The 25699-nt window shown below is 45.6% G+C and overlaps 1 protein-coding gene across 1 annotated transcript; it reads left to right on the forward strand.

Moving 5' to 3' along the window:
* The first annotated feature begins 980 nt into the window (after window positions 1–980).
* HAUS7 (HAUS augmin like complex subunit 7) lies at window positions 981–18307 on the forward strand. The gene is made up of 10 exons (XM_072124050.1): window positions 981–1127; window positions 10769–10884; window positions 11133–11200; window positions 12155–12216; window positions 12558–12667; window positions 12883–13038; window positions 13850–13940; window positions 14402–14611; window positions 17051–17162; window positions 17691–18307. The coding sequence occupies exons 1-10, from the start codon at window positions 1068–1070 to the stop codon at window positions 17750–17752; spliced, it is 1047 nt and encodes a 348-aa protein (XP_071980151.1). The 5' UTR covers window positions 981–1067; the 3' UTR covers window positions 17753–18307.
* The last annotated feature ends 7392 nt before the right edge of the window (window positions 18308–25699 follow it).

Here is a 25699-nt window from a genome sequence, read left to right on the forward strand (position 1 = left end):
CCGGCCACCACATATATGTCAGTCATAATTGTGGCACACACATGTTAAACTGAATGCACCAGAAAAAAACCTGGTGCGCTCAGTTTATGTGCTTTGGACGCCTGCAGAGTGAGCCAGATTCATGAAGACTGTACTTCGGGCGCACTCTGCACGATACGGGCCTGTTTATGCTTTCTTGGTATGCTACGCCAGACATTATGGGATCAGTTTATACCCTACATATCAGTGGTATTACATCCAAAGTAATGTCAACTGTGGTACCCATCTCCTGTGGGAGGATTAGGACGGTCATGGGCCCTGGGCTGTGTGAATATTATAGCTCCAACAAGTCTGGAATCACTTCCTACATATGGTACTAGAAGCTTTTTGGGGAATGTAGGATGCATCCCTTCTACTTGCTTTCAATCTGTGGTTTAAGGACCTTTGGGGGACCTTCAAAGTTCCTGAAATGGCTCTTGTGTATTGTGAGCAGGGACAGATGTACGAGGATTTTATTGGTGAAGTGGGTGGGTGGTTTCGGTGGCCGTGGGCCCCCTAGAAGCCTCAGTCCCTAGGCTACCGCCCAAACCGCCTATATTATAATCCACTACTGCCTGTGGGACACATGTTAAGGTCTCAAAGGCAAAACCTTTATAGACGGGGTTAAATAGAGGGGCGAGATGTCTCCTCCTGCCTCACCATTTAGCCCCATTGATGACCTGGTCACTATTTTAGTGTGTATTAATGGAGGGACTGAAATAAAAAGTGAAGAAAGGTACAAATTATTTGTATTGCAAAATCCACAATGCCCCAAAATATAAAACGATGATATTATTTGACCTACAAATAATATCGTCTTGGTTCATTGGGGTTAATTCTCTAACACTGGGAATGACATGGTCTACTAATAGCAGGCGGTCACATGGGCGGGGAGCACTAGAGAAGCAACCAATCAGCGGCGCAGAGAGGCGGGTCGCATGTCAATGCTCTGGCAGCCAATAAGGGAAGCTCTGCTCTGCTATTCCACCTCACCAATCAGGGTGCGCTGGGCGCGCGCGTTGTCCAATCACAGGCAGAGGCGGGGAGCGATGAAGATGGCGGGAGGAGTGGAGCTGCGGCAGGCTGCGGAGCTGTACGAGCGGTTACAGGTGAGCGGAGACAGCGGCGGCATAACGTGCCGTGTGCCGTGTACTCTTCAGCCTCGGCCGCTACACTTGTATAAAGATCTTTTCCCAGCAAGCCGCGCGACTGCCCCCTGCATGATGGGAGTTGTAGTCCGTCAACCACCCTGAAAAGCATCGGTATTATCCTCCAGAGCTGCACTCACTATTCTGCTGCTGGTGTAGTCACTGTGTACATACATGACATTACTTATCCTGTACTGATACTGAGTTACATCCTGTATTATACCCCAGAGCTGCACTCCCTATTCTGCTGCTGGTGCAGTCACTGTGTACATACATGACATTACTTATCCTGCACTGATCCTGAGTTACATCCTGTATTATACTCCAGACCTGCACTCACTATTCTGCTGCTGGTGCAGTCACTGAGGATCAGTACAGGATAAGTAATGTCATGTATGTACACAGTGACTGCACCAGCAGCAGAATAGTGAGTGCAGGTCTGGAGTATAATACAGGATGTAACTCAGGATCAGTACAGGATAAGTAATGTCATGTATGTACACAGTGACTGCACCAGAAGAATAGTGAGTGCAGCTCTGGGGTATAATACAGGATGTAACTCAGGATCAGTACAGGATAAGTAATGTCATGTATGTACACAGTGACTGCACCAGAAGAATAGTGAGTGCAGCTCTGGGGTATAATACAGGATGTAACTCAGGATCAGTACAGGATAAGTAATGTCATGTATGTACAGAGTTACATCCTGTATTATACCCCAGAGCTGCACTCACTATTCTTCTGGTGCAGTCACTGTGTACATACATGACATTACTGATCCTGAGTTGCATCCTGTAAATCTTTTATTTTATATAAAAGTGAAAAACATAACAATAATAAACATAAATGAAGCCATAAAGAATTACAAAAGAACAAATATAAACGAAAATAAACTTACAAAACCTCCTGGCCCAGCCACACACACACCACACACTCAGCATGAAAACAAACAAAACCTTCACCCAGTCCCACCACCTAATTTTTTTTTTTTTTAAATATCGAAATACACAGCAAAATACACATAAATAAACAATAAATAAACACAGAAATAACAATGAATATAACGGAAATAACATTAATAACATAAAATATAACTAACTAAATCCCACGCCCATCACCCTCCCACCCAGACACTGGTCTAACGTCCAAAGTTCGCATTATATAGTCCAGACCAGTGCCCAGGATCGTACAGTCCAAGTCCCGTCCACCCCCCCCTCCCACCCGAACACCAACACCCCAAAACCAACCAACCTATATACACATTAACTATAACTACATATAACTATATACACACTGTACACAAGATACAAACACATTAAACATATCAACATATATCAAAACCACATAAAGCCCAGGTTCGGCGCCTGCAAGCCCCTACATCTCTATAACCTCAGAACACAAAACAAAAATCTACAGTGCAGCTTCAGCCCAACACCAGGAGAGGAGATGACAGACTAAGGGACACTAAAGGAGAACCCCCTCCAAAGGAGAGAGGCCCTCCCCGTGCCCAGCCTCTCATACTGCAGAGAGCGCACCTTCACCAGGTCACCCAGAATGTTCCTAACCACCTCATCCACCGGGAGGATTTTATGCTGCGTCGATACTAAACACCGTGCGTTCCACGTGTGGTACCTGACCACTAGACTGACTAGGAATAACGTGCAGCGGTCCCGGCCACCCAGGCCTCTGAATGCTCCATAGGCCCACTCCGCATAGGAGAGACCGGCCAACCCGGGCCAATGGATGGAAGCGCCCACCCGGTTGTACACCTCTGTGTTAAAGGGGCACTGAAGCAGGAAGTGGTCCATGCTCTCCAGCAGGCCACCGCACTCCTCCCGGGGACAACCCCTTTCCTCAGAGCTCCTACACTTCAGATTGTCCCTCACACACAGCTTTCCATGGAAGCAGCGCCAAGCCAAGTCCCAAAACTTCAAGGGGATCCTGATGGAATTCAATAAACTCAAACCCACACCAAGATCCCGACTTGGGCAATCCCTAAGGGCCAGAGGCTTCTGGAAACGGGCAAACGGAACCCTCTTGTCAAGGAGTTTCCTCGACATGGTCCTGATCTCCCACATTCCCAGACCCCACCAGCGAATCACCTTCAGAACCGGGGTAGCGTAAGCCGGAAGATGCCCATGAGGTGTACGAAGATCCTTCACTTGCCCTCCTGTCTCCCATTCCTGGAAGAAAGGCCGAAACCATCCCCTACAGGAGTATACCCACGGAGGAGCCCTCTCTTTCCAGAGGTTTGCAACATTGATCTTAAGAAAGGTATTCACTAGGAACACCACAGGGTTGACCATACACAACCCTCCTTGTCTCCTCGTGGGGTAAGTAACCTCCCTCTTGATTAGGTTCAGCCTATTCCCCCATAACAGCTGGAAGAACAGACTGTAGACCCGAGTCCAGAGGGGTTCTGGCAACATGCACACACTGCCCAGATAAATCAGCAATGGGAGCAGGTAAGTTTTGATCAGGTTAACCCTTTCTCTGAGGGTCAAAGACCAACCCTTCCACTGGTCCACCCTCTGAGCGGCGATCTTAAGCCTGCCGTCCCAGTTTTGCATGGGGTAATCCCCCTGGCCAAATTTGATGCCTAGAACTTTGGCAGAGTCCTGGGGCCCTGGAAGCCTCTGAGTAGCGGTCGACCTCTGACATCACCCATTGCGCCTCCCCTCTCGAGGACACAAAAACGGTGACATCATCGGCATACGCTACCACCCTTAGAGTGGCTTCCGGTGCAGCCTGGTTCATCCTGACTCCCACCAACGGCCCACGATCAACCCTCCTAAGGAATGGGTCAATCGCGAACACGTATAAAAGTGGGCTCAGAGGACAACCCTGGCGAACACCAGACCCAACCTCAAAAGAGCGGCCAATCCAACCGTTCACAAGCGGGAAACTCTCTGCCCCTGCGTACAAAACCTTTAGCCAATTGACAAACTCCCCCGGCAGGCCATACCTCAGAAGGACAGACCAGAGGTACTCGTGGTTAACCCGATCAAACGCTTTTGCCTGATCCAAGGACAGCAAGTACCCCTTCCAGTTACCAGCCCTGCCCTGCCCTGCTCCACTGCCTCCCGGACACAAAGCACAGCACTAAATGTACTGCGGCCTGGAACAGAGCACTGCTGGGTCCCCGAAAGGAGCCGGGGCGCAAACTGCACCAGCCGAGTAAACAGCACCTTTGCCAAAACCTTTCTGTCCGTATTGAGAAGCGCTATGGGCCGCCAGTTCTCAATACGAGATCGGTCCTTACCCTTTGACAGGATGATCAGGGCAGACCTCCTCATTGACTTCGGCAGAGCGCCCGAGGAAAGACACTCATTATATACCTCAGTCAAGAGGGGAACCAAGGCGTCCTTAAAGGTCTTATAAAACTCAGATGTTAAGCCATCCGGACCTGGCCATTTCTTGAGGGCGAGCCCTTCAATCGCCAGGCTGACTTCCTCTTCCCTGATCACTTCGGTCCAAACATCAAGAGAGGGGTCTACTCCTGGCTCAGGGACAGTTTCAGCCAGGAAAGCCGACATCACATCCCGATCTAGATCCTTCCTGCCCAAGAGGTGTGAGTAGAAAGATCTGACGACCTCCAGGATCCCTGATCTGGACCTTTTCAGGGATCCCATACTGTCAACCAGTCCAGTGACAACTTTACCATTCACTGACATCTTGCAGTTTCTGTAAGGGTCGGGCAAGCGGTATTTCCCGTAATCCCTCTCAAAAACCAAAGATGCGTGTCTATCGTACTGACACCTCTTCAGCAAGGATTTCACTCTGGAGATGTCCTCACGACTACCTCCAGTCGAGACGAGATGCTCGAGTTTCCTCCTCAGGCCCTGATACAGGCGGTACCTGTCCAGGCTCCTGAGACTCGAGAGCTGGCGGAAGAATCTCGCCACCCTTTTCTTGAGCATCTCCCACCACTCTGACTTACTGCTACTAAGGCCCAGCAATGATACCTGGCTCTGAAGAAAGTCCTCAAAGGATTGTCTGATCTCCGCTTCCTCCAGGAGAGACGAATTGAGCTTCCAGTAGCCTCTTCCCATCCGGGGGGTCTCTGTAACATTCAGAGAAAACAAAATTAAACAGTGGTCGGAGAACTCAACCTCAACAACGGACACTGCTGAAGAAATGGCTTCCTCCTTTAAATAAAACCTGTCTATTCTAGACCTGCAGCTACCCCTATAATAGGTGAACCCCGCGTGGCCTGGGGTGTGCCGGATGTGGACATCCACCAGGCGAGCCTCACTAGCTATGCTATTAAGAGCGACGCTATCATAAGTCAGCTTGTCTCTGGAACCTCCCCTATCTTGGGACCTCGTGACAGCATTGAAGTCCCCTCCAAAGACCACCTGCCGACTTGTAAAAAGGTAGGGCTTGATCCTAATAAAGAGACACTTCCTGTCCCACTTGGACTGGGGACCATAGATGTTAATTAGGCGAAGTTCTTGTCCCTTCATGAGGACATCCAGGATCAGGCACCTCCCCATTTCTAACTCAATAACTCGTCGGCATTCTACCGGTGCGGTAAAAAGGACCACCACTCCGCTATAAGGCTCGGCCGCAAGAGACCAATAGGAAGGCCCGTGTCTCCATTCCCTCTTAGCTTTAAACACGGCCGCCAAACCTGTCAGCCTGGTCTCCTGCAAAAATAAAATGTCGGCTTCAACACGGCCGAGAAAATCAAAGGCCGCAAATCTAGCCGCATCAGACTTAATGCTGGCGACATTAATGGACGCCAGCGTCAACGGAGTGGGTGCCGCCATCATGAGTGATTGAGTTAGACGGCTTTTTTCTTACTATTCCCCTTCCCTCTACTGTCCTCTGAAGATGATCCCCTTTCTTTTTTACTATCAGAATTGGGGCAACTTCTCTTTAATGAAATTGTGGTGTCCATATTGTCATTGGCCCCCAAGGACCCACCCGGACCACCCTCTCCTTCGTCCTTGTCTCCTGACTCTGAGTCAGTCTCCCACTCTGAGGACCCAGCATCCCCAGAGGATAGAGACTCAGCGCCCCCTGCAGGCTGCTCCGCCGCCACCTCCAGAACCCCACCCTCAGCCTCTCTTCCCGAGGAGGCGATCTTATCGAGGGTGAGGAACCGGTTGGAAAGCTCAACCAGAGGGGAGGAAGTTTTCCCTTCCTTAGGCCGCGTTTTTTCTTTTTCTGCTTGCGCTTATTTTCTAGCCAAATCCTGTTATCCTCATCCATACTCTCATAATGGGAGGACATGGCACCTTTCTCGCGCTCCATCCTCCTTACCTCCTCATCCAACTCATCATCCCTCAGGGCCTCAATAGCAAGACCAACCTCTGAGGAAGGACCAAGGGTCACCCCAGCAACCTGAGGCTTCCCCAGTTCTCTCCCTTTTTGTCTGGCTTCAAGCCGCCTCAACTGAGAAGGTGACTTATTCTTACTTTTCTTCACAGGCCCCTCAGCTCCTCCACCTCTGCTGGTACCTTCCCCAGCAGAAGCAACCTCATGGCTCTCCTCCACTGGGGTCACAACCGCATTGGCAAAGGAGCGAGGACAACGGCTGAAAGGGTGACCGAGCTCACCACACAGGTTACACCTAATGTCCTTACAGGATGCAGCGAGATGACCTAGCCCACCACACAAAGCGCACTTCTGCACTTGGCAGCTGGCGCTAAAGTGGGTGGGGTCACCGCACCTGTGACAGACCTTCGGCTGCCCCTGGTAGAAAATCAGGATTCTGTCCCGCCCAAGAAAGGCTGAAGAAGGAATGTGGGCGACTGTGCCGCCTGAACACTTCAACTTCATCATGAAGGTCCAGGCTCCAGACCAAATGCCAAATTCATCACGGTTTTTCTGCGGTACCTGTACAACCTCACCATAACGACTGAGCCAAGTCATGATGTCCATGCAAGAAAGTGACTCATTACGGGTCAAAACGGTCACCTTCTTGACTGTGTTTTGGCGAGACACTGCTTGAACAGAAAAGTCTCGCCATGCGGGCTCGTTCTTTGCCAGCTCATAATTCGACCAGAAGAACTCGAAGCCCTCCGGCCGAACAAAGCTGACATCGAACTCCGGAGTACCATAAGGATGTATCAGGGCAAAGATGTCACTAGCCCTGAAGTTCATCTTCAGGAGGAGCTCCACCACCCTTGACCTGGGTGGGCATGCGTCACTGCCCCTCCAGCGAAGACGAACCACATTCCTACGGGCAGCTCCGGGCCCAGTTGTGGGTAAAGACCATACAGTCTCTCCCCCCCCCCCTTTTTCTCTTGGAAGGCCGCCAGGCCATGCCTGTCTGTCCAGAAGGACAGATCAACCTCTCTCCCCTCTACAGTGATTGACTTTTCCCCTCTCCTGAGAGCCTCCAGAAGACGCCTTTGCAAAACGCTATTCCCAGAGCCAGGAGACAAGGAGTTAACCCCACTTGCCCCAGCGGTGACACTCGCATAGCTCCTTATGGGAGCGGCCACCACTGGGGGTGCAGATGGTCCAGCACTCATACCAGGATCACCCCCCTCAGCACCATTCACCACCCCCACATTCACCACACTATGTAGAGTACTGCCTCGCTTCCTTGCATCACTCACACCAGCTGGGCCAGGAGGACCTGGGGGTAGAGCCACCTCCATAGCTGATACAGCTGATACAGCCTGAGAAGAGGCAGCTCCAACCCCGATCTTACTTGTGCCCTCTGCCTCATTGGCATTAACCCCTTGTTGTCCAGCAGTTTTTATGATGTTTGAGCATCGCTGCTCGATTGGTGGTAGAGGCCTCTTGTCCTTACAGACTCCAGACAGTTTTTTTGCCCCTTTCATATCTTCAGAGTTTGATGCACCAATACAGAATAACACTTTTCCTGCGACTTTCTCTGCAGGCTGCACGGGATGTTTGGGAGGCGCCGCACTACAAGCCCCAGCAGCCCCATCACGCTGCCGCTGCTCACCGGAGCAAGCAACAGCGCTAGGGGCCACAGGAGCCACTGCCCCTGGCACTGGGCCAACCCCCCCCCCCCTCCCACTAGGGGACAGCGCACAGTACCAGGACCTGCTGGATCGCCCTCACTGTCCGGCCTTTCGGCCGATGCCTTCCCTGCACCATCCTTGCTACTACAAACAAGGCTGGTGTTCTGCGCCATGATGGAACGTGGCTTTGCACTCTCCCCGCACCCTGGCACCGAGTCCACTGCAGGATTCGTGCTGGGCTGGGCAACGGGGCCTACACGACAGGCTGGCACTGCTGCCCGCCCGGAGGGAACAGGGAGGGGACGAAACACCAGATTCACCTCCTGAGACGCCTTGATCTTCTTGGCTCTCTTCTTTCTCTTTAGGTCGTCATCTGGCATATCATCGCCGAAGGAAAAGTTCTGGAGGTGAACTGGGGACTCAAGCTGACGGATCTGAGCCATTAGCGACCCCCCCCTGGCCGCTGTCATCACTTTCCTCCTCCAGGTTGGCAGAGCCGCAGCCTGATGGTAATGGCGCTTGCTCTGCAGGCAGCCTGTCGTGCGAGGCCTGCTGGTGTTGGTGCAGGCCACCAGACGGACACGGCAGGTCTTCCTCATCCTCCTCATCATCGCCATCATCCGCCTGGATCTCAAGCCCCTTCAGCTTTCTCAGCTTATCCTGGCGCATATCATCAAACCGGGCGTCGTTTTCTAATTTCTCACGAAACGGAGCGCTGTGCTCACGGATTAGATGACGCTTTTCTTCCAGAGCGGTGACCTCGGCTTTTAGTCTGTCTATGGTGGTAAGAAGATCAGACTTCTTCTTCTTCTTAGTAGCCACCCCCGCTAGGGCCACGGTCTCCCTTATCTCCTCCTGGAGCCTCCTCAGCGCTTTTCCAGCTTCCTCGTACTCACGGAGGTGCTCAGCAATCCGGGAGCCATAGATGGTAGCAGACTCCCGGGCCTTAGGTTCACCCCATGCTTTTTGCACACCTCCGTGAGCACCCAGCTTTCCCGCACAGTCACTCAGCTTTCCAGGAGGAGCACTCAGGCTGATGTCACTTGCCTTGATCTTCTGTGTACCGGAGACCTTGCGGCTTCCCTGGGTCTTGGGGGTGGCAGCCGAGGTCACATCGCTGCGTCCTTGGCTCCGGGCAGATCTTCTCACGCCATCAGTTTTGGCCGGTAACTGGATTCTCCTGCCCCCCGCCGGCCTGGTCCGGGAGACAGGAGCCTGGGACTTTCCTGCAGGATTCATCCCACAGAACCCACTCCCTCCCTGGGGAGGAGAGAGCAGGCCTGGGTGGATTGGGTTTGCTCCAGGTGGTGCAGGAGCTCAGCAGAACACAACCACACCCGTCAGCAGTTCACAGCAGAATGATCCAGCACGAGCTATTCTGCTGCTGGTGCAGTCACTGTGTACATACATAACATTGCTTATCCTGTACTGATCCTGAGTTACATCCTGTATTATACACCAGAGCTGCACTCACTATTCTGCTGCTGGTGCAGTCACTGTGTACATACATGACATTACTTATCCTGTACTGATCCTGAGTTACATCCTGTATTATACCCCAGAGCTGCACTCACTATTCTGCTGCTGGTGCAGTCACTGTGTACATATATGACATTACTTATCCTGTACTGATCCTGAGTTACATCCTGTATTATACACCAGAGCTGCACTCACTATTCTGCTGCTGGTGCAGTCACTGTGTACATACATGACATTACTTATCCTGTACTGATCCTGAGTTACATCCTGTATTATACCCCAGAGCTGCACTCACTATTCTGCTGCTGGTGCAGTCACTGTGTACATACATGACATTACTTATCCTGTACTGATCCTGAGTTACATCCTGTATTATACACCAGAGCTGCACTCACTATTCTGCTGCTGGTGCAGTCACTGTGTACATACATGACATTACCTATCCTGTACTGATCCTGAGTTACATCCTGTATTATACACCAGAGCTGCACTCACTATTCTGCTGCTGGTGCAGTCACTGTGTACATACATGACATTACTGATCCTGAGTTACATCCTGTATTATACACCAGAGCTGCACTCACTATTCTGCTGCTGGTGCAGTCACTGTGTACATACATGACATTACTTATCCTGTACTGATCCTGAGTTACATCCTGTATTATACTCCAGAGCTGCACTCACTATTCTGCTGCTGGTGCAGTCACTGTGTACATACATGACATTACCTATCCTGTACTGATCCTGAGTTACATCCTGTATTATACACCAGAGCTGCACTCACTATTCTGCTGCTGGTGCAGTCACTGTGTACATACATGACATTACTGATCCTGAGTTACATCCTGTATTATACACCAGAGCTGCACTCACTATTCTGCTGCTGGTGCAGTCACTGTGTACATACATGACATTACTTATCCTGTACTGATCCTGAGTTACATCCTGTATTATACTCCAGAGCTGCACTCACTATTCTGCTACTGATGCAGTCACTGTGTACATACATGACATTACTGATCCTGAGTTACATCCTGTATTATACTCCAGAGCTGCACTCACTATTCTGCTACTGATGCAGTCACTGTGTACATACATGACATTACTGATCCTGAGTTACATCCTGTGTTATACTTCAGAGCTGCACTCACTATTGACTATCTCCTCCTCTTACAGAAGTTATCTTGCCCATGCCTTGAGGGGGTTTATGTGACTGAACCCCGGAGTATCCATGAGTTCTTGTGCTCCCCATCTGCACATCGTCTGGACATCCTGGAGTGGATATGTACCAGGTAATGGATGGGATTCTGCTACTGTTATCATACGGGGGGGGGACACATTTTTGTGGCTGTACTACACTGATCAGTCATGTATGCAGATATTGTACAGTCTGGTGATATAGGCCAGTGATTCACTGCAATGGAGCTGAGCTGCAGTACCGCACCCTACCTGGAGCCGGCTGGGGCGCTGTTTCCATACAGCCATGAACAATGAATGTATCTACCTAGTGAAGTGTGCGTCGTGTTTTCTCCCCATGCAGGGCCTACCCCCCTCTACAGGAACAGTTCTCTACGCTCAAGGAATCTCAGGCCGAAGTAAAAGTGAAAGGTAATTTTTCTCAGATTTTATATGGACTCCCTGAATATTATGTTGTAGCTTCTCATCTACAGCAACCAGGGAGAAAACTGGGCTGTAGCTGAAGACCAGCAACTGTGGTCTACCTGTAAGGGGCGGACGGGACTCCAAGCTCATAGTCATACGTGATGCAAGGAGTCCCTGTCCTAATGACGGAGCTGCTTTCTTAATGGAGAGGGTCTGTTACTGTGTGTTTTTTATTTTTATATGATGGTAATGGTTTTGCTGTCTAATAAACCCAGTGACCGGGGGCTGAGGTCTAGCTGTGATGAACTGGGTGACCTGTGATAAGATGTGGTTAAAAATGATCATGTGTGACCCTCGGCAGTGCCCTGAAATCCTGGGTAGACACAGGAGGTGCAAGGTCAGGGGCGTGAAGGGGACATTTATTATATTTACATAGTAGTCTAGAAGACGGCGCGTGTTTTTAGTATGTAAAGATTGGTATCTCCCAAAGAGTCGGTACAAGATTGTACGAGGGGCATAACTTTGAGAGGCAGGGGCCCCATAGCAGGCTTCTGAATGGGCTCCCCCTCACACTTAAAAAAAAATAATAATAATAATTAAACAAAATACATATTTGTATTCTCACACATGCGAGTTACAATCAGACATTTTATATACTCCTGTGCACACATATAGAGCATATATACACACATACAGTACCATATACATACATACAGCATATATACACATACAGTGCCATATACATACAGTATATGTATACACATACAGCATATATACATCACATTTATGTACAGTGTGCAGCATAATATGTATATAAGGGTGCCCATCCTCCACTCTTTAGTGTGTCAGGTTGGATGACGGGGCCCCCTGATACTGCGGGCCCAGTAGCAGCTGCAATGGCTGCTTCCACTGTAGTTACACCCTTGCATTGTACTAATGATTTGTGTCTGTGTATTCCAGAGATGGCTAAACTTGGCTTTGAGCTAATGTTATGCAGTGCAGAGGATGTGGACCTCATAAAGGTATGTGACCCACAGTCTGTACCGACCCATAGTCACCAGTTCTGACACGAGCGGGTCTGTGTCTGGAGATGAAGCTTCTTGTGCCTGGATCACCCTTTTAAATAAAATATATATATATATATATATATATATATATATATATATATATATATATATATATATATATATATATATATATATATATATATATTACTCGATGAGACATTTCTGGCATATCCCATGGATGTGTGAGTGGGGGGGACACATCTTGAAATAATTATAAGTCCCCATTCATAGCACACTGCTGGGACACAGCATCATATCGTGTTGATACCCCTATAACTATTGTATGTGTGTCGCAGGGTATTGCCAGTCCTAGCAGACAGCTGGCGTTCATGGGGCAGTTACTGGACATCATTCAGACTTGTGAAGAAGTGATTGGCATCTCTGCAGTGAAGCCCATAACCCCGGGGTAAGTGTCTCCATTACCGTCACCACAGTTGCTTCTGACTACTCTGCGATCTTCAGAATAGGAAAGAGCTGTAATACCAGACACAGCCTATCCTGTAGTGTGGCGCTGTTTGCACACATTTGCACATTTTATCCAACCTCTTCAATGGTGATCAGTTCTTTTTTCACTGAGCGGTTATCTTCATACTACAGCTTCTTCTTTTCTCTCCATATCAGCGGTGATAAGAACTTTGCTTCTTATGTCCGGGAGGACGAGGAGCTTGTGAAGGAACTCTTCTCGTGTGCCCACTTCCAGGCATCGCTGACCCCGGAGTGCAATCCCTGGCCTGCCGACCTTAAAACTCTCTTGGTCCCGGAAGAGCAGCAGAAAAGGTAGCAAATGGGGGATCCCTGGTTGTAACAGAAGAATGTGTAGCCACGTATTCAGTAAAGGGAAAACTTGCTATGCTTCTGAGACTGAGATGCAGTACCTGACACACCCTGCTTCTGAGAGTGGCGCTCGTTGACATTTGTTTTACATTCACTAAGATGGTAAAAGGCGTATTATTACTCTCCTGGAAAAAATTTTAGTGCGACCTCTTTGCATAAGTTCATCTGTAAGATTGGTCTGATTGATCAGTGATCTGTGTTTAGGTTTTAGGTCTGCTATGATGCCCTCCCATACTTTAGGACCGTGATGGCGAACCTTTTAGAGACAGAGTGCCCAAGCTAAACCAAAACCCACTTATATGTCACAAAGTACCAACATGACAATTTAAGCAGTAACCTATTGATCCCTGCTGCATCACAGGTTTTAATCGTATTGGCTGAGTTCACCAATACATTAGAAAGATGATGGAGCAATTTGGATTGTAGCTTCCCTCCAGGGTCCCCTGAAGAAGAAGAATCAGGGGACCCAGAGCAGGAGCTCCAATGACAATCCATCTATATCCACACCTTCTCACTCCTCCTGTAGTCCTGGCAGCCAAGGATGTAGTTTTAAAATACCGCTGAGCATGGCACGTCCTGGGATGTATTGGACAGCAGGAGAAAGCCTTGAGTCCTAGCTGGTAAACTCTGTGTTGGGGTGATGGCCTGGGTGCCCATAGAAAGGGCTCCGAGTGCCACCTCTGGCACCTGTGCCATAGGTTCGCCACCACTGCTATAGGTGTTCCCATACTATATATCTGCTTTATTCTCCCAGGACACTGGCACCCAACAAGGAGAATGACCTCGGCGACCACATCCAGGAGTTACAGAGGATCACACTGACCCTAGAAGATTTGAAACGAGAGGTAAGGTAATGTCTACATCTTATATTCTATCCAGCTGAAAGGTGATATGTGCATAATTCCTGCAAAAGGCTTATACTAGGGTCCCCTCGTTATGAGAATTGGGGTGCCATGTCTTGCATTTGAATAACTGGAAAAGACATGTAAGTATTGTTGTTGTGTAGTGTTAGCGGGAGCTCTCTAGTTTACCGGTGTGTGAGATCTCCTCAATGTACTGCAGCACAGCCTTTCCCCATGTTGAAGCAGGTTCTGTGTGAATACTACAGCAGTTACTCAGTGTGAGGGGCAGTGTTCAGGGAAGAGATCTTTCATACCAGTGCTCAAAGTCCAGCTACAATCCTGGAATATGTGTTACTAACCCACACCTGGTTCCATAGGTCTTCGGGGACAAGACCCAACACTGTCGTCATAGTGATCGGTGTCCCTTGAATTCCGAATTCTTAGAATGTTTTATGTCTCCTCAGTGCTCGTTCCTCTGCAGCTCCGTGCCCGGCGAGGGGACGGTTATTCCCAATCTGAACATGGCACTGACCAACTTCCACCAGCTCATCATGGCTTTCACTCAAGTCTACGTGAATGAATTTCAGGAGCACTGCGGCCACCAGGCCCCTCACATGAGCCCCTCGGGCCCTCTCTTCCAGTCGGTTCACCAGCTGCTGACTACATGCTGCAAGGTACGTCCAAGCCCTAATTCACACTTGCATTTCTTAGCCTAAATCTTAAGAAACATACTGGACCCTTTCTGGACCCATGTTTCCAGTAATTCACATTGTTTTGGAATTTTTAAGCCCTGGGTGATGTCTACATTGTTTAACCCCTTAAGGACGCAGCCATTTTGTAGCTTAAGGCTCAGCCCGATTTTTTGGATTCTGACTTGCGTCTCTTTATACGGTTATAACTTTTGAACACTGTTACTTATCAAAGCGATTCTGAGATTGTTTTTTCCCCACATGTTGTACTTCATTTTAGTGGTAAATTCTGGCAGATAAGTTTTGCATTTATTTACAAAAAAAAAGAAAATATGATAAATTTTTGGAAAAATTTGCCATTTTCGAAATTCAAAATCATTGCGTTTTCAGGCAGATCGATTTACCACCTAAATAAGTTGCTGAATAACATTTCCCATTTGTCTACTTTACATTTTCATAATTTCTGAAATGTCTGGATAATTTATTTTGATGTCACGCGGCTTGCAAATAGAATATCGCTTTTCCGGATTTTCAGAATTGATTATTTTGGGGATAAATACAGTTTGGAATGAAATTTTACATATTTAGCATCAAAACCCCCTATATAACCAACCCATTTTCAAATCTGCACCCCTCAAACTATCAGAAACAGCTTTTACGAAGATTGTTAACCCCTTGAGATCTTCATAGTAATTGAATCAAAATGGAGGTGAAATTTAGAATGGTCATATTGTTCCCTTATACGTTCATTTAGCCCTAAAATTTACACATTTCCAAAAGATAAAAAGAGAAAACCCACCATACAATTTGTTCTGCAATTTCTCCTGAGTACAAAGACCCCCCACATGTGGCCGTTACTTGTGTTATGGGGGCACAGCGAGGTGCAGAAGGGAAGGAGGGCGCTGCAGCTGCCAGGATTTTAGTTTCCTCATTGGCCCCTTTTGTAGGCTATAAAATTCTCGCTTTTTCGTTATTGGGGCCATGTGATGCCATTTTTTTTGCGGGATGAGATGCTTTTTCCAATGTTACCATTTTGGGGTTTGTATCACCTATTGTTGAAAATTTAGGAACGTTTTTTGAGGACAGGAGTAGAAAAGCATCAATTCTGTACTGGATTTTTTACTTCTTTTTTTTTTGGTGTTCACCGTATAGACTAATAATCATGTTATCTTTATTCTATGGGTCGATACGATTACGGGGATACCAGACATGAATATATTTTCTTACGTTTTACTAAATTTGTCAAACAAAACCCTAATGTGGGGAAAAATCTATCATTTATGTATTGCCGTCTTCCAAGTGGCATAACATTGTTACTTTTTTGGCTACGGAGCTGGTTGATGGCTTGTTTTTTGCGGGACATGTTGTACTTTGCACCAGTATCATGTCGCAGTACATATGGTTTTTTGATCACATTTTATAGCATTTTTTGTGGGATTGAAAAGGTAAAAATCATAATTTTTGGAGGGTTTATAACAGTTTTTTTTTACGGCGTTTATCGTGCGGGTTCAATAATGATTTACTTTTATTCTACGGGTTGTTACGGACGCGGTGATACTATATATGTGGGGTTTGTGTTATGATTTAGACTTTTTTTTGAGTTATATGTTTCTTTATATGTTTTGGGGGTTTGGGGCATTTTTAGTGATTTATGACTTTATTTTTTTATTGAATAACTTTTTTTTTTACTTTTTCACTTTTATACCATGGGACATGAAGAAGCAATCATCTGATTGCTTCTTCATGATAATATTCTGCAATACTGATGTATTGCAGAGTATTATCAGTGTCAGCCTATACACTTGCATAGGCTGGCACTGTGCCAGTAAGATGACGTCACAGACGCCATCTCACTGGCAATTCTTGCAGGTAACTCTGGGGTCCAGATCGGACCCCAGAGTTACTATAGCAACGATCGGCGCCCCCCGAAAACGGTTCGGGGGGGCCGATCGTGGGGGAAAGATCCCCCAGATACATGTTAGATGCCGTGGTCGCGCTGACCGCGGCATTTAACGGGTTAAGCACCCGCGATCGGAGACAACTCCGATCGCGGGTGTTACACTGGGGTGCCGGCTATTAGTTACAGCCGGCACCCCGTGTTTCCCGATGCCGGTTCGGCTCAGATCTTGAGCTGAACCGGCATCAGCTCAGCGTCCGATATATCGGACGCTGAGCGCTAAGTCACTGCGCTCAGCGTCCGATATATCGGACGCTGAGCGTTAAGAGGTTAAAGATTGGACTTCAGCAATGTGGTGTTCTTGTATTTATCTATGATGCATCTTTAATATCCATTTAAAGGGGTGCTCCACTCCAATCTCACTGCAGCCGTGTGTTACTCCTCCCAGCACTACCCTATGGAGCTTATATCCAAGCATCAATATATTGTCTTCCAGTTTTTTTCTTTTTTCATCTTTGACCCCTCAGGATCTGGAAGCCATCGCACAGTTTACAGAAACTTCCAATACGATAGAAGAAGTGGTGACGAAAAGGCAGCAAGCTAAAGAGAGCTGGGGAGGGGGCGGCATGGCCACGCTGTGTAAGTGACTCTATATATACAGCGCTAATGGATCTGGGTCCTAACAACTTGAACATATTTAGAGATGGGTTTGTGTGTATCACAAGGTGGGATCTGGCCCCTCTACCCAGTCTTCCTTGTATGGGGGGGGGGGGAGGCACTGTGCCGGGTGTAGAAGAGCTGTGCCATCATTTTACCATTTGCATTAGAGGGCACACCAGCGAGTGCTCCTTCAGCTTTACAGCCAGAATCGGAAGCGGCTCCGATCCTGGCTGTTAACCCCTTTTGTTGCCACTAAAGTGACTATGTCCCCCTCTAATAGTTATTGACTTCTTATTGACTGAGGGCCTACAGAGGACTGTCTGCTCAGTAAGGCGGCTGGAAGGGCACATTACTTTTATCATCCATCACATCATTAGAAACTCTGGAACCCCATGGTGTCTGTACACCCCTGATACGTGTAATAAGTAGTGGGTGGTAGCCTGCCAGCACCCAGGTGGGACCTCTGCCTTTAGAGGGTCATTTCTCCTATTTATCTCCACCTACCAGGTGAGAAAATCAAGGACCTGAGGCAACGCTACGAGTTATTCCAGAGCTCGCTCCAGGACTGACAAGACGAGGGATGGCTGAGCTGTCGGTGTAACACGAGTCGGGACGTGGAGTGATGTCATAACCCTGATATGCTTTTGGACTATGAGAAAATCTTGGTGACCCGCTCCCCATAGAGGACGCCAGCAGACCACCGCAGATGTTGTATGGTGAAGAATGGATCCACCCATTATATTTATTTATAGAGGAGTCTTAATTAACCATTTAACCCTGCCTTGTCTTGCTCGGTCTTGGGTTTTGCAGGACGCATTGCATTGTGGGTGGGCGAGTGACATTGTCCACTAAACTGCGCGAATCAAATCGGGAAAGGGAAGGACCCGCTCTATAATCTGCAGCACATTCACGGTGCTGAGGCGCACAATGCACCTGAATGGGGGTCATTAATTATCAGATCAGGTCGTGTGCATGAAGACTTGTTCTTTTGTAGGAAGTTTCCCCCTTTTTTTTTTTTTATGCAGGAGAAGTGATTACTCTTTGCATTATTCAATTGAGAGATGACATAGAGCACATGGCAGATTCCTAATATAGGTGTAATAAAGGCAATATTTTCATACAGATTCTTAGAAGATATTTCTGAACTTTCATTACCCAGTTGACTATTTCAGCAGATGTGGATATAACACTCATGGCCTACGCTCCCTATGAAAGTAAAAATGAAGAGAAGGGGCTCTCCTTTGGTGTATTACCCTAAGGAGTAGCAAAGAACAATGTATAAGCAACCCCAAGTAAGGACTGTCGGTAGTTATCCTTCTGCTCCACATCCATAGGCTGATCCTCCTCTGTAAGGAACCCGGATCCAAGTCTTGCAACTCAAGGAAAAGGAAATTGTTGGGCGTTTGTTTCCAGTGCTGGATAATTTCCCTCGGGTTACTATAAAATGTATTATTTTTCCCTATTTCTTTAAAATGCTATTTTACTTGCTTATACATAAATGAAATAAAAACCCATAGATGTAGCTTATAAAAACAACACATTTTGCCCTCGAACTGAGCACCTCGACTGGTTCGCTGATGGGCGAGTCAGACTCCCTTAACACCTCTGTGACCGAGGACGAACTATATGGTCCTCGTGCTGCCAAGGGTGTATGGAGAAGGCTCACAAGCTGAGCTCTCGCCATACACAACGGGTGTTGGCTGTATAGCACAGCTGACGCCCGCCTGTTACTGCCGTGGTTGAACCCGACCGCAGCACCTAACTTACCTTTAAATGGGCGCCGCCATCTTGGATCAGTTGGCATGGCAGCCTACAGTCTCATTGAGACTCGTAAGCTTGCCATGTGCAATGATCTCTAATAGCCAGCAGATGGCAGGCTATTAGAAATCCTAGTAAAATACAGTGGTATTGCAGTATATAGTATCAGCACTCGGACCTGGCAGGGTTAAATTGGCCTGGAAGATCTGAAATAATGGTTAAAAAAATGTAAAAATCTTTTTTTTGAAATATGAAAAAAATAGTAAAAAGTTAGTTTAAATCACCCCCCTTTCCCTAGATCACATATATAAAAAAAAAAAAAAAAGCAAATAAACAGTAACAATCTTAAACATCTTTGGTATCATCGTGTCCCAAAATGTCCAATCTATCAAAATTTAATAACAATTTTTCACTGTGTTTGGGCGCAACTTTCCGCTACGGGGTTAAAGTTGAAAGTGCCACTTTTTGCCATTTTGAAAAATATAAAAAGTGATCAAAAGGCCGTACAGTCCTCAAAATGATAGCATTAAAAATGTAATCAAAAGTCGCAAAAAAATTACACTATCCACAGCTCCGTGCACTGAAGTATGAAAAAGTTATAAGCGCCAGAACATGGCAAAAAGAAGAATTTTTTTTTTGTAAATGTATGAAAACACTATAAAACCTATACAAATTTGTTATCCTCGTGATCGACGCAATGAATAAAGTAGACATGTGATTTGTGGTGCTCAGTGAAAGCCATAAAATCCAAGCCCACAAGACTATGGCGCAAATGCATTTTTTTTTCATCACTTTCACTGCATTTGCGGATTTTTTTTTTTTCCCGCTTCCCAGTACATGGCATGAAATAATAAATACCGTCAATATGAAGTGCAATTTGTTACGCAGAAAACAAGCCCAAACACAACTCTTTACATAGAAACATAATAAAAGTTCTAGATTTTTGAAGGTGGGGAGTGAAAAATGGAAAAACTGAAAAAGTGCCTCATCCTTAAGGGGTTAAATACTTTACATACACGAGGATAACTTCCGCTATTAATGAACTTCAGGTGCATATATGCTAAAAGTAGGTCCTCCTTTGCTAATTGGAATAGTTGATAATGCATACAAAAACAGTAATGCTTGTGTATTAACTTAGTGTAATTGGATAGAAATAAATTACCCGTATTTTTTTGGACTATAAGACGCTGCTTACTATAGGACGCAGCCCAGATTTAGGCTTCCATAAAAGGAAAAATATATTTTACACCAATTAAAATATCCTTGTTGGTCGCACTAAAGCACAGCACACACAGCTCTGCTTCATCCATACATTTACACACACATCAGCTATACACATGAATACACACACACCGCTCTACTATACACAAATAAGGAACGCACTGGGAACTACTCTACACACACTGAACCCCTCCCCTCTTCTTACTCTGTCCCAGCTCAGCCTGTCACAATTCTCGGCAGTATGTGGTGATGTAAGAAGCATGTGATCAGTCGCAGGTCCTGTAGGCAGAGGGAGAGGGAGAGAGCAGTGCGGAGACTCCTCTCTGGGAGATCTGATGAAGCGCTATGTCAGGGCATCATCCGATCTCCATTACAGCGGTCAGGAGGGTCTGGCAGTGCTGGATCCTCCTGACCTTCGGTCTATAAGACGCAGGTGCTTTTTAGTAAGATTTTTTTTCTTGCTAAAAAGTGAGTCTTATAGTCCAAAAAATATGGTATATTTTTAACATATGCGTGTCATAAATTCTTTTTGTGTAACTACAGCTATAGTGGTCTCACGGGAACAAAAGAAAGTGTTTGCTGGACTAACTACAACTACGGAAGCAGGTTAGGGTCACACGTGCTCTTAGGACTACAGTTACGGAAGCCGAGGAAGGACAAAATAAGTGATAGTAAAGGTATACGACCGATAGAGATCACACTGTAAATACAGAGGTAGAAGTGTGGATTTTTGAAAAGTGATGTTCCCAGGGGAGATACAGGGAAGGCATTGAGAACCTAAGGTTCTAAGGGTAGCCTAAGGTGACTAAAGGTCCGAATCGCGCACTTTAGGCGGGTTTCCCGCCGATTTCCGAGAGTTTGCCGTCGGAGAACTCGGCCGATTTGGAAAAAACTGCGGAATTTAAAGAAGAATTTGTGCCGCAAGATCAGCACTTACATGCACCGGGAAGAAGAAGGTGAACTCCGGCGGACCTCAGCGCAGCAGCGACACCTGCTGGATATCGGACGCACGGACCATAGTGAATCCCGGCAGACCCGAATCCTCGTCGGAGAACCTGCCGCTGGATCGTGACTGGACCGGGTAAGTAAATCTGCCCCAATGTGTAAAAGGAATTCTTTCTTTTTATTTACTTGCTCGTCCTAGATCTTGTCGGGAAAGATCATCCAGTCGATTAGATACGTTGCATATTTTATCCGACCCGACATATGTTTTAATTTGAAATTTTTAATTGAAAGATTTAAAAGACGATACTTGTCAAATAACTTTACAACTTAAAAAAAGTGGCCAATCCAGTGTTTTTTGTTTTTTTACAAAACCAGTATTTCTTTTTTTTTTTTTTTTTTATAGTCGTGAGCTAAAGTATTTTCTATATTTGGTGACATTTTGGGATTTGTGGAAGAAATTCTTTTAAATATGTATCTAGTTAAAACCTGGCATTCTGTTTTTGCACAATTTTTCTTATTGCATTGTGCTTATTATTATAACGGGTAATAAAATTTTTATTGTATTTAACTTTCTTCACATCACACATTCCAACTGACTGAAGAGACTTTGCCTCTTAGGCCCCTTCCACACTTGCGTTGCAGATCACGTCAGAGTCTGATCAGGGTTTGGTCAGTGAAAAACTGACATTTTTCAACAGAGTGCAATCAGTTTTCAGTCAGTTTGTTCAGTGTCTGTTTTTCACGCTTATTTTCAATGCAATTTCAATGCGTTCAATGCTCAGGACCGAGCTCTATCTTTTCTATGGCAATTGATGCGTGAAAAACACATTGCACTTGCAAGTGTCTCAGAGTTCAATGCGTTTTTGATGCATCTCCATAGACTTGTATGGTGCGTTTTTGATGCGCGTGACTTGCAAAAGTAGAGCGTGCTGAGATTTAAGTGCGCGTGGTAAAAAATATAAAATATACTTTAGCTCCGAATGTGCCAAAACCGCATAAGACGGCTAGAAAAAGACTTGCTGGTTTTATAAATAAATGTGGCCCGTTCAGTGTTTGTTGTGAAGCCATTGGACAAGTATTGTCATTTACATCTTTCAGTCCCAATGAAAAGTTTTAGATCAAAACACAAATGTCGGGTGAGAGAATATGTAACGTATCTAATGGACTGTAAGATCTGTCCCCTACAACATGTAGGACAAGCAGAACAAGCATTACATCATCACTGAACAAACACTGGGAAAACAAAGAAAACATTCCTCTTACCTGGCGTATCAACGCACTACCTTAAGCCTCCCACATGTATGATTTCTTATCACTGTCACCCCAATTGATCACGTAGCTAACACAGATTCCATACGCTTCTAGCGTTTAAGCACCTTTTATAGGGAACCTGTCACCCCATTTGTACATATACAGCTGGTGACAGATTCCTATAGAGCCCTGTTAACTGACACCCTGCTTACATCCACATAAATCACCTTTTATCTTATATTCCCTGGCATGTCCTCATCCAGCCCCTCCCATCTCCTCCTCATGCCTTAAACCTCCTTACTGGTCACAGTTCATGTCATGTGACCAGCGTGACATCATCTCAGGTCCTTTAGCCTCTTAACAATCGCAAACTGTACCCCATGTATGTATCTGACCACATGAAGCCCAGCAATAGCAAACTGTACAGCATATATGTGATTATATTAAAAAAATCACAGCCGCCGCCCCCATGGAGGATGGAGAGGAGTAGAAGTCCATGGAGGCTGCTGTGATTTTTATGTAATCACATACATGCTGTATAAGACAAAAAAGGCACAGTGTGTGGAGTTAATCAGAAGGAGTGGTCTAGGACGGGAGATTCTCCGACTCTCCCCTAAAATCGCATTCTATGAACAGTGTCCAATGATTGACCACATAAACCGTTTAGTAAATAAGTATTGCTTTTACTTCGTAACTTCTTGTTCATACATTTATTCTTAAGAACTTTCATTTTGTTCCATAAATATATACATTGCACATTTCTTTAGATGTTTGCTTGCATAAGGTGAAATTACCTCAGGGTCAGGTGAGTCAATTACCGATACAATTGTGTAATATTCATAAAGTCCGGTAGTACGGTACATATAATATGGTATGGTGAAAAAGACTCACATAGATACGATCCCTGGGGCAGAGACACTACCTCACTTGCACGCCGGACAGCGGTCAGGTACTCTCCATGTTGGTGACGTTTCGAGGGACACGCCCTCTTCCTCAGACATAGCAAGCTCTCATTCATTAGCACTAATTATAGTGACCGTAACCGGAAATCTCTGTGTATATATAATATTCTATACAAATATATGATTAAAAACATCATGGATCATATCTTTCATGCATAGCCTAACAATGAATGCATTAGTTTAACTGCTATTAGTACATTTCATAGAAAAGCGTTAGTTACACTCTTCGTTTAACCCTTTAGGGCTTTTAGTCTCCAACCTGCATATCCAATACACCTCTCTTTTGTAGGAGGCGTTTCTTAACCTGTTCTTTATCACTCCCAAAAATTTCTTTCAATACCATCCATTTCAATTCTGATATCTGATGTCTCTGTTCTTTAAAGTGTCTCGCTACTGTTGTTTCACCGTATTTCCTCAATTCTAGTTTCCCTTTGTTTGTATTAGGATCGCTAACTGTCCCTCCACTCTCTTGTTTACCATATATTCTGATCGCAGACCTATGTTCATTTAGCCTTATCTTAATCGATCTCGAGGTTTGCCCTACGTACATTTTGCCACAAGGGCATTTTAATGCATAAATTACGTTTTTGCTGTTACAGGAGTGCCACCCTTTTATCATTATATTTGTACCATGCAAGGGATGTGATAATTTTTCTCCTTTGATAATGGAGTTACAATTCTGACATGACAAACATGCATGAGTCCCATTAAGTCTAGCTCGTAAAACCTGTTGTCTGTTTGGTTTACTTTTTTCTATATCTGCCCGTATTAGCCGATTGGCCAATGACTTGCCCTTTCTAAATACAAATCTGGGTTTTTCCTTAAACATTTGTCCATATTGTGGATCGTATTTGAGCATATCCCAATGCTTGAGGATAGTGTTTTTAATCATATTAGAATGATTGTCATAGGTCAGAACAAATAAATGTCCCTTATCTTTTTTCTTTTGATTCGGGTTTGGTACTCGTAATCTTTGCCAATCCTCTTGTGCTACCTGTTCACTAACTTTGATCATTTCTTTTCTACAGTAGCCTTTTTCGACAAATTTCTCTACCATTTTTTGACTATGTAATTTATATTCTTTATCATCATTACAGATGCGGCGTGTTCTCAAAAATTGACCCTTCGGGATCCCTTTAAAGGTACCCGGATGATGAAAACTTAATCTATTCAACAAGTTATTCTTGTCTTTTGGCTTTGAATAAAGTGTGGTAGTAAGTCTCCCTTCGTTTACAATCACATCAACGTCAAGGAATTGGATATTTGTAGGACTCGACTCTGCTGAAAATTCGATAAGTGGATGACATTGATTAAGGTATACTACCCACTCCCTTAATTCAGATTCTGTGCCGCTCCATGCTACCAACCCGTCGTCCTCATAGCGTTGCCAGAGGACGACGTGTTTGCCGAGCGGATGTGCAGACAAAGTTCTATCCTCAAACATGGACATAAAGATATTTGCGAAGCTGACTCCATTGAGGTCCCCTGTAATTGTAAGAAGAACTCTGTACCAAATCTAAAGTAGTTTTTTTTAAGTACTACTTCCAACAGGGTCTTAAGGAAACCAATCATTGCATTTGATAGGGTGGGATTCTCGCACAATTTATCCCTAACTGCATGCATCCCTTCATCGGTTGGAATATTAGTGTACAAACTTTTAACGTCCATAGTGCACAAAATTTGTACACTACTAAGGTCAAGAGTCTGTACACTTCTCAAAAAATCACTCGTATCTTTTAAACATCTGGGCAAACCATGTACTATAGGCTGTAAAAAGCTATCTACATAAATAGACAAGGGGTACAGGAGAGAATCTACCCCTGAGACGATCGGACGTCCCGGGGGGGACTCTAGCTTCTTATGTATTTTAGGGAGTAGATATAGTATGGGGACCCTTGGGTAGTTATTCAACAAGCTCCTTTTAATCGTTTTGTCAATTATATTGAGGCTAACCGCATCATCCAGGATCTGATCGATTTTTCTCTTTTAAAGATCGTCTTGAAGTTTCCTGTATACTTTAATGTCGGCTAGTTGATTCAAAGCCTCATTGGAATATGCCATTTTGTCCCAGATAACAGTAGCCCCCCCTTTGTCAGCCCTCTTTAAAATTATGCTATCGTCATTAGATAGATCTTTAATAGCTTGAAACTCATCTTTCGAGAGATTAGATCTCTTCTTATGTACATTATCCCATTTTTCACATACTTCTCGTATTACCACCTGTTGGAAACTATCAAATATCGGTGAGGTAATCTCTGGATCAAATGTGCTACGTTCCCTGATTTTATTTGGTATGTTCACTCTGGTTTTACTGCATTTTTATCCTTAAAAAACAAATTTAGCCTTAAACTTCTACAAAATTTATAAAAGTCTACCGTG

Source organism: Engystomops pustulosus, chromosome 9, assembly GCF_040894005.1.
Source record: "Engystomops pustulosus chromosome 9, aEngPut4.maternal, whole genome shotgun sequence".
Lineage (NCBI taxonomy): Eukaryota > Metazoa > Chordata > Amphibia > Anura > Leptodactylidae > Engystomops > Engystomops pustulosus.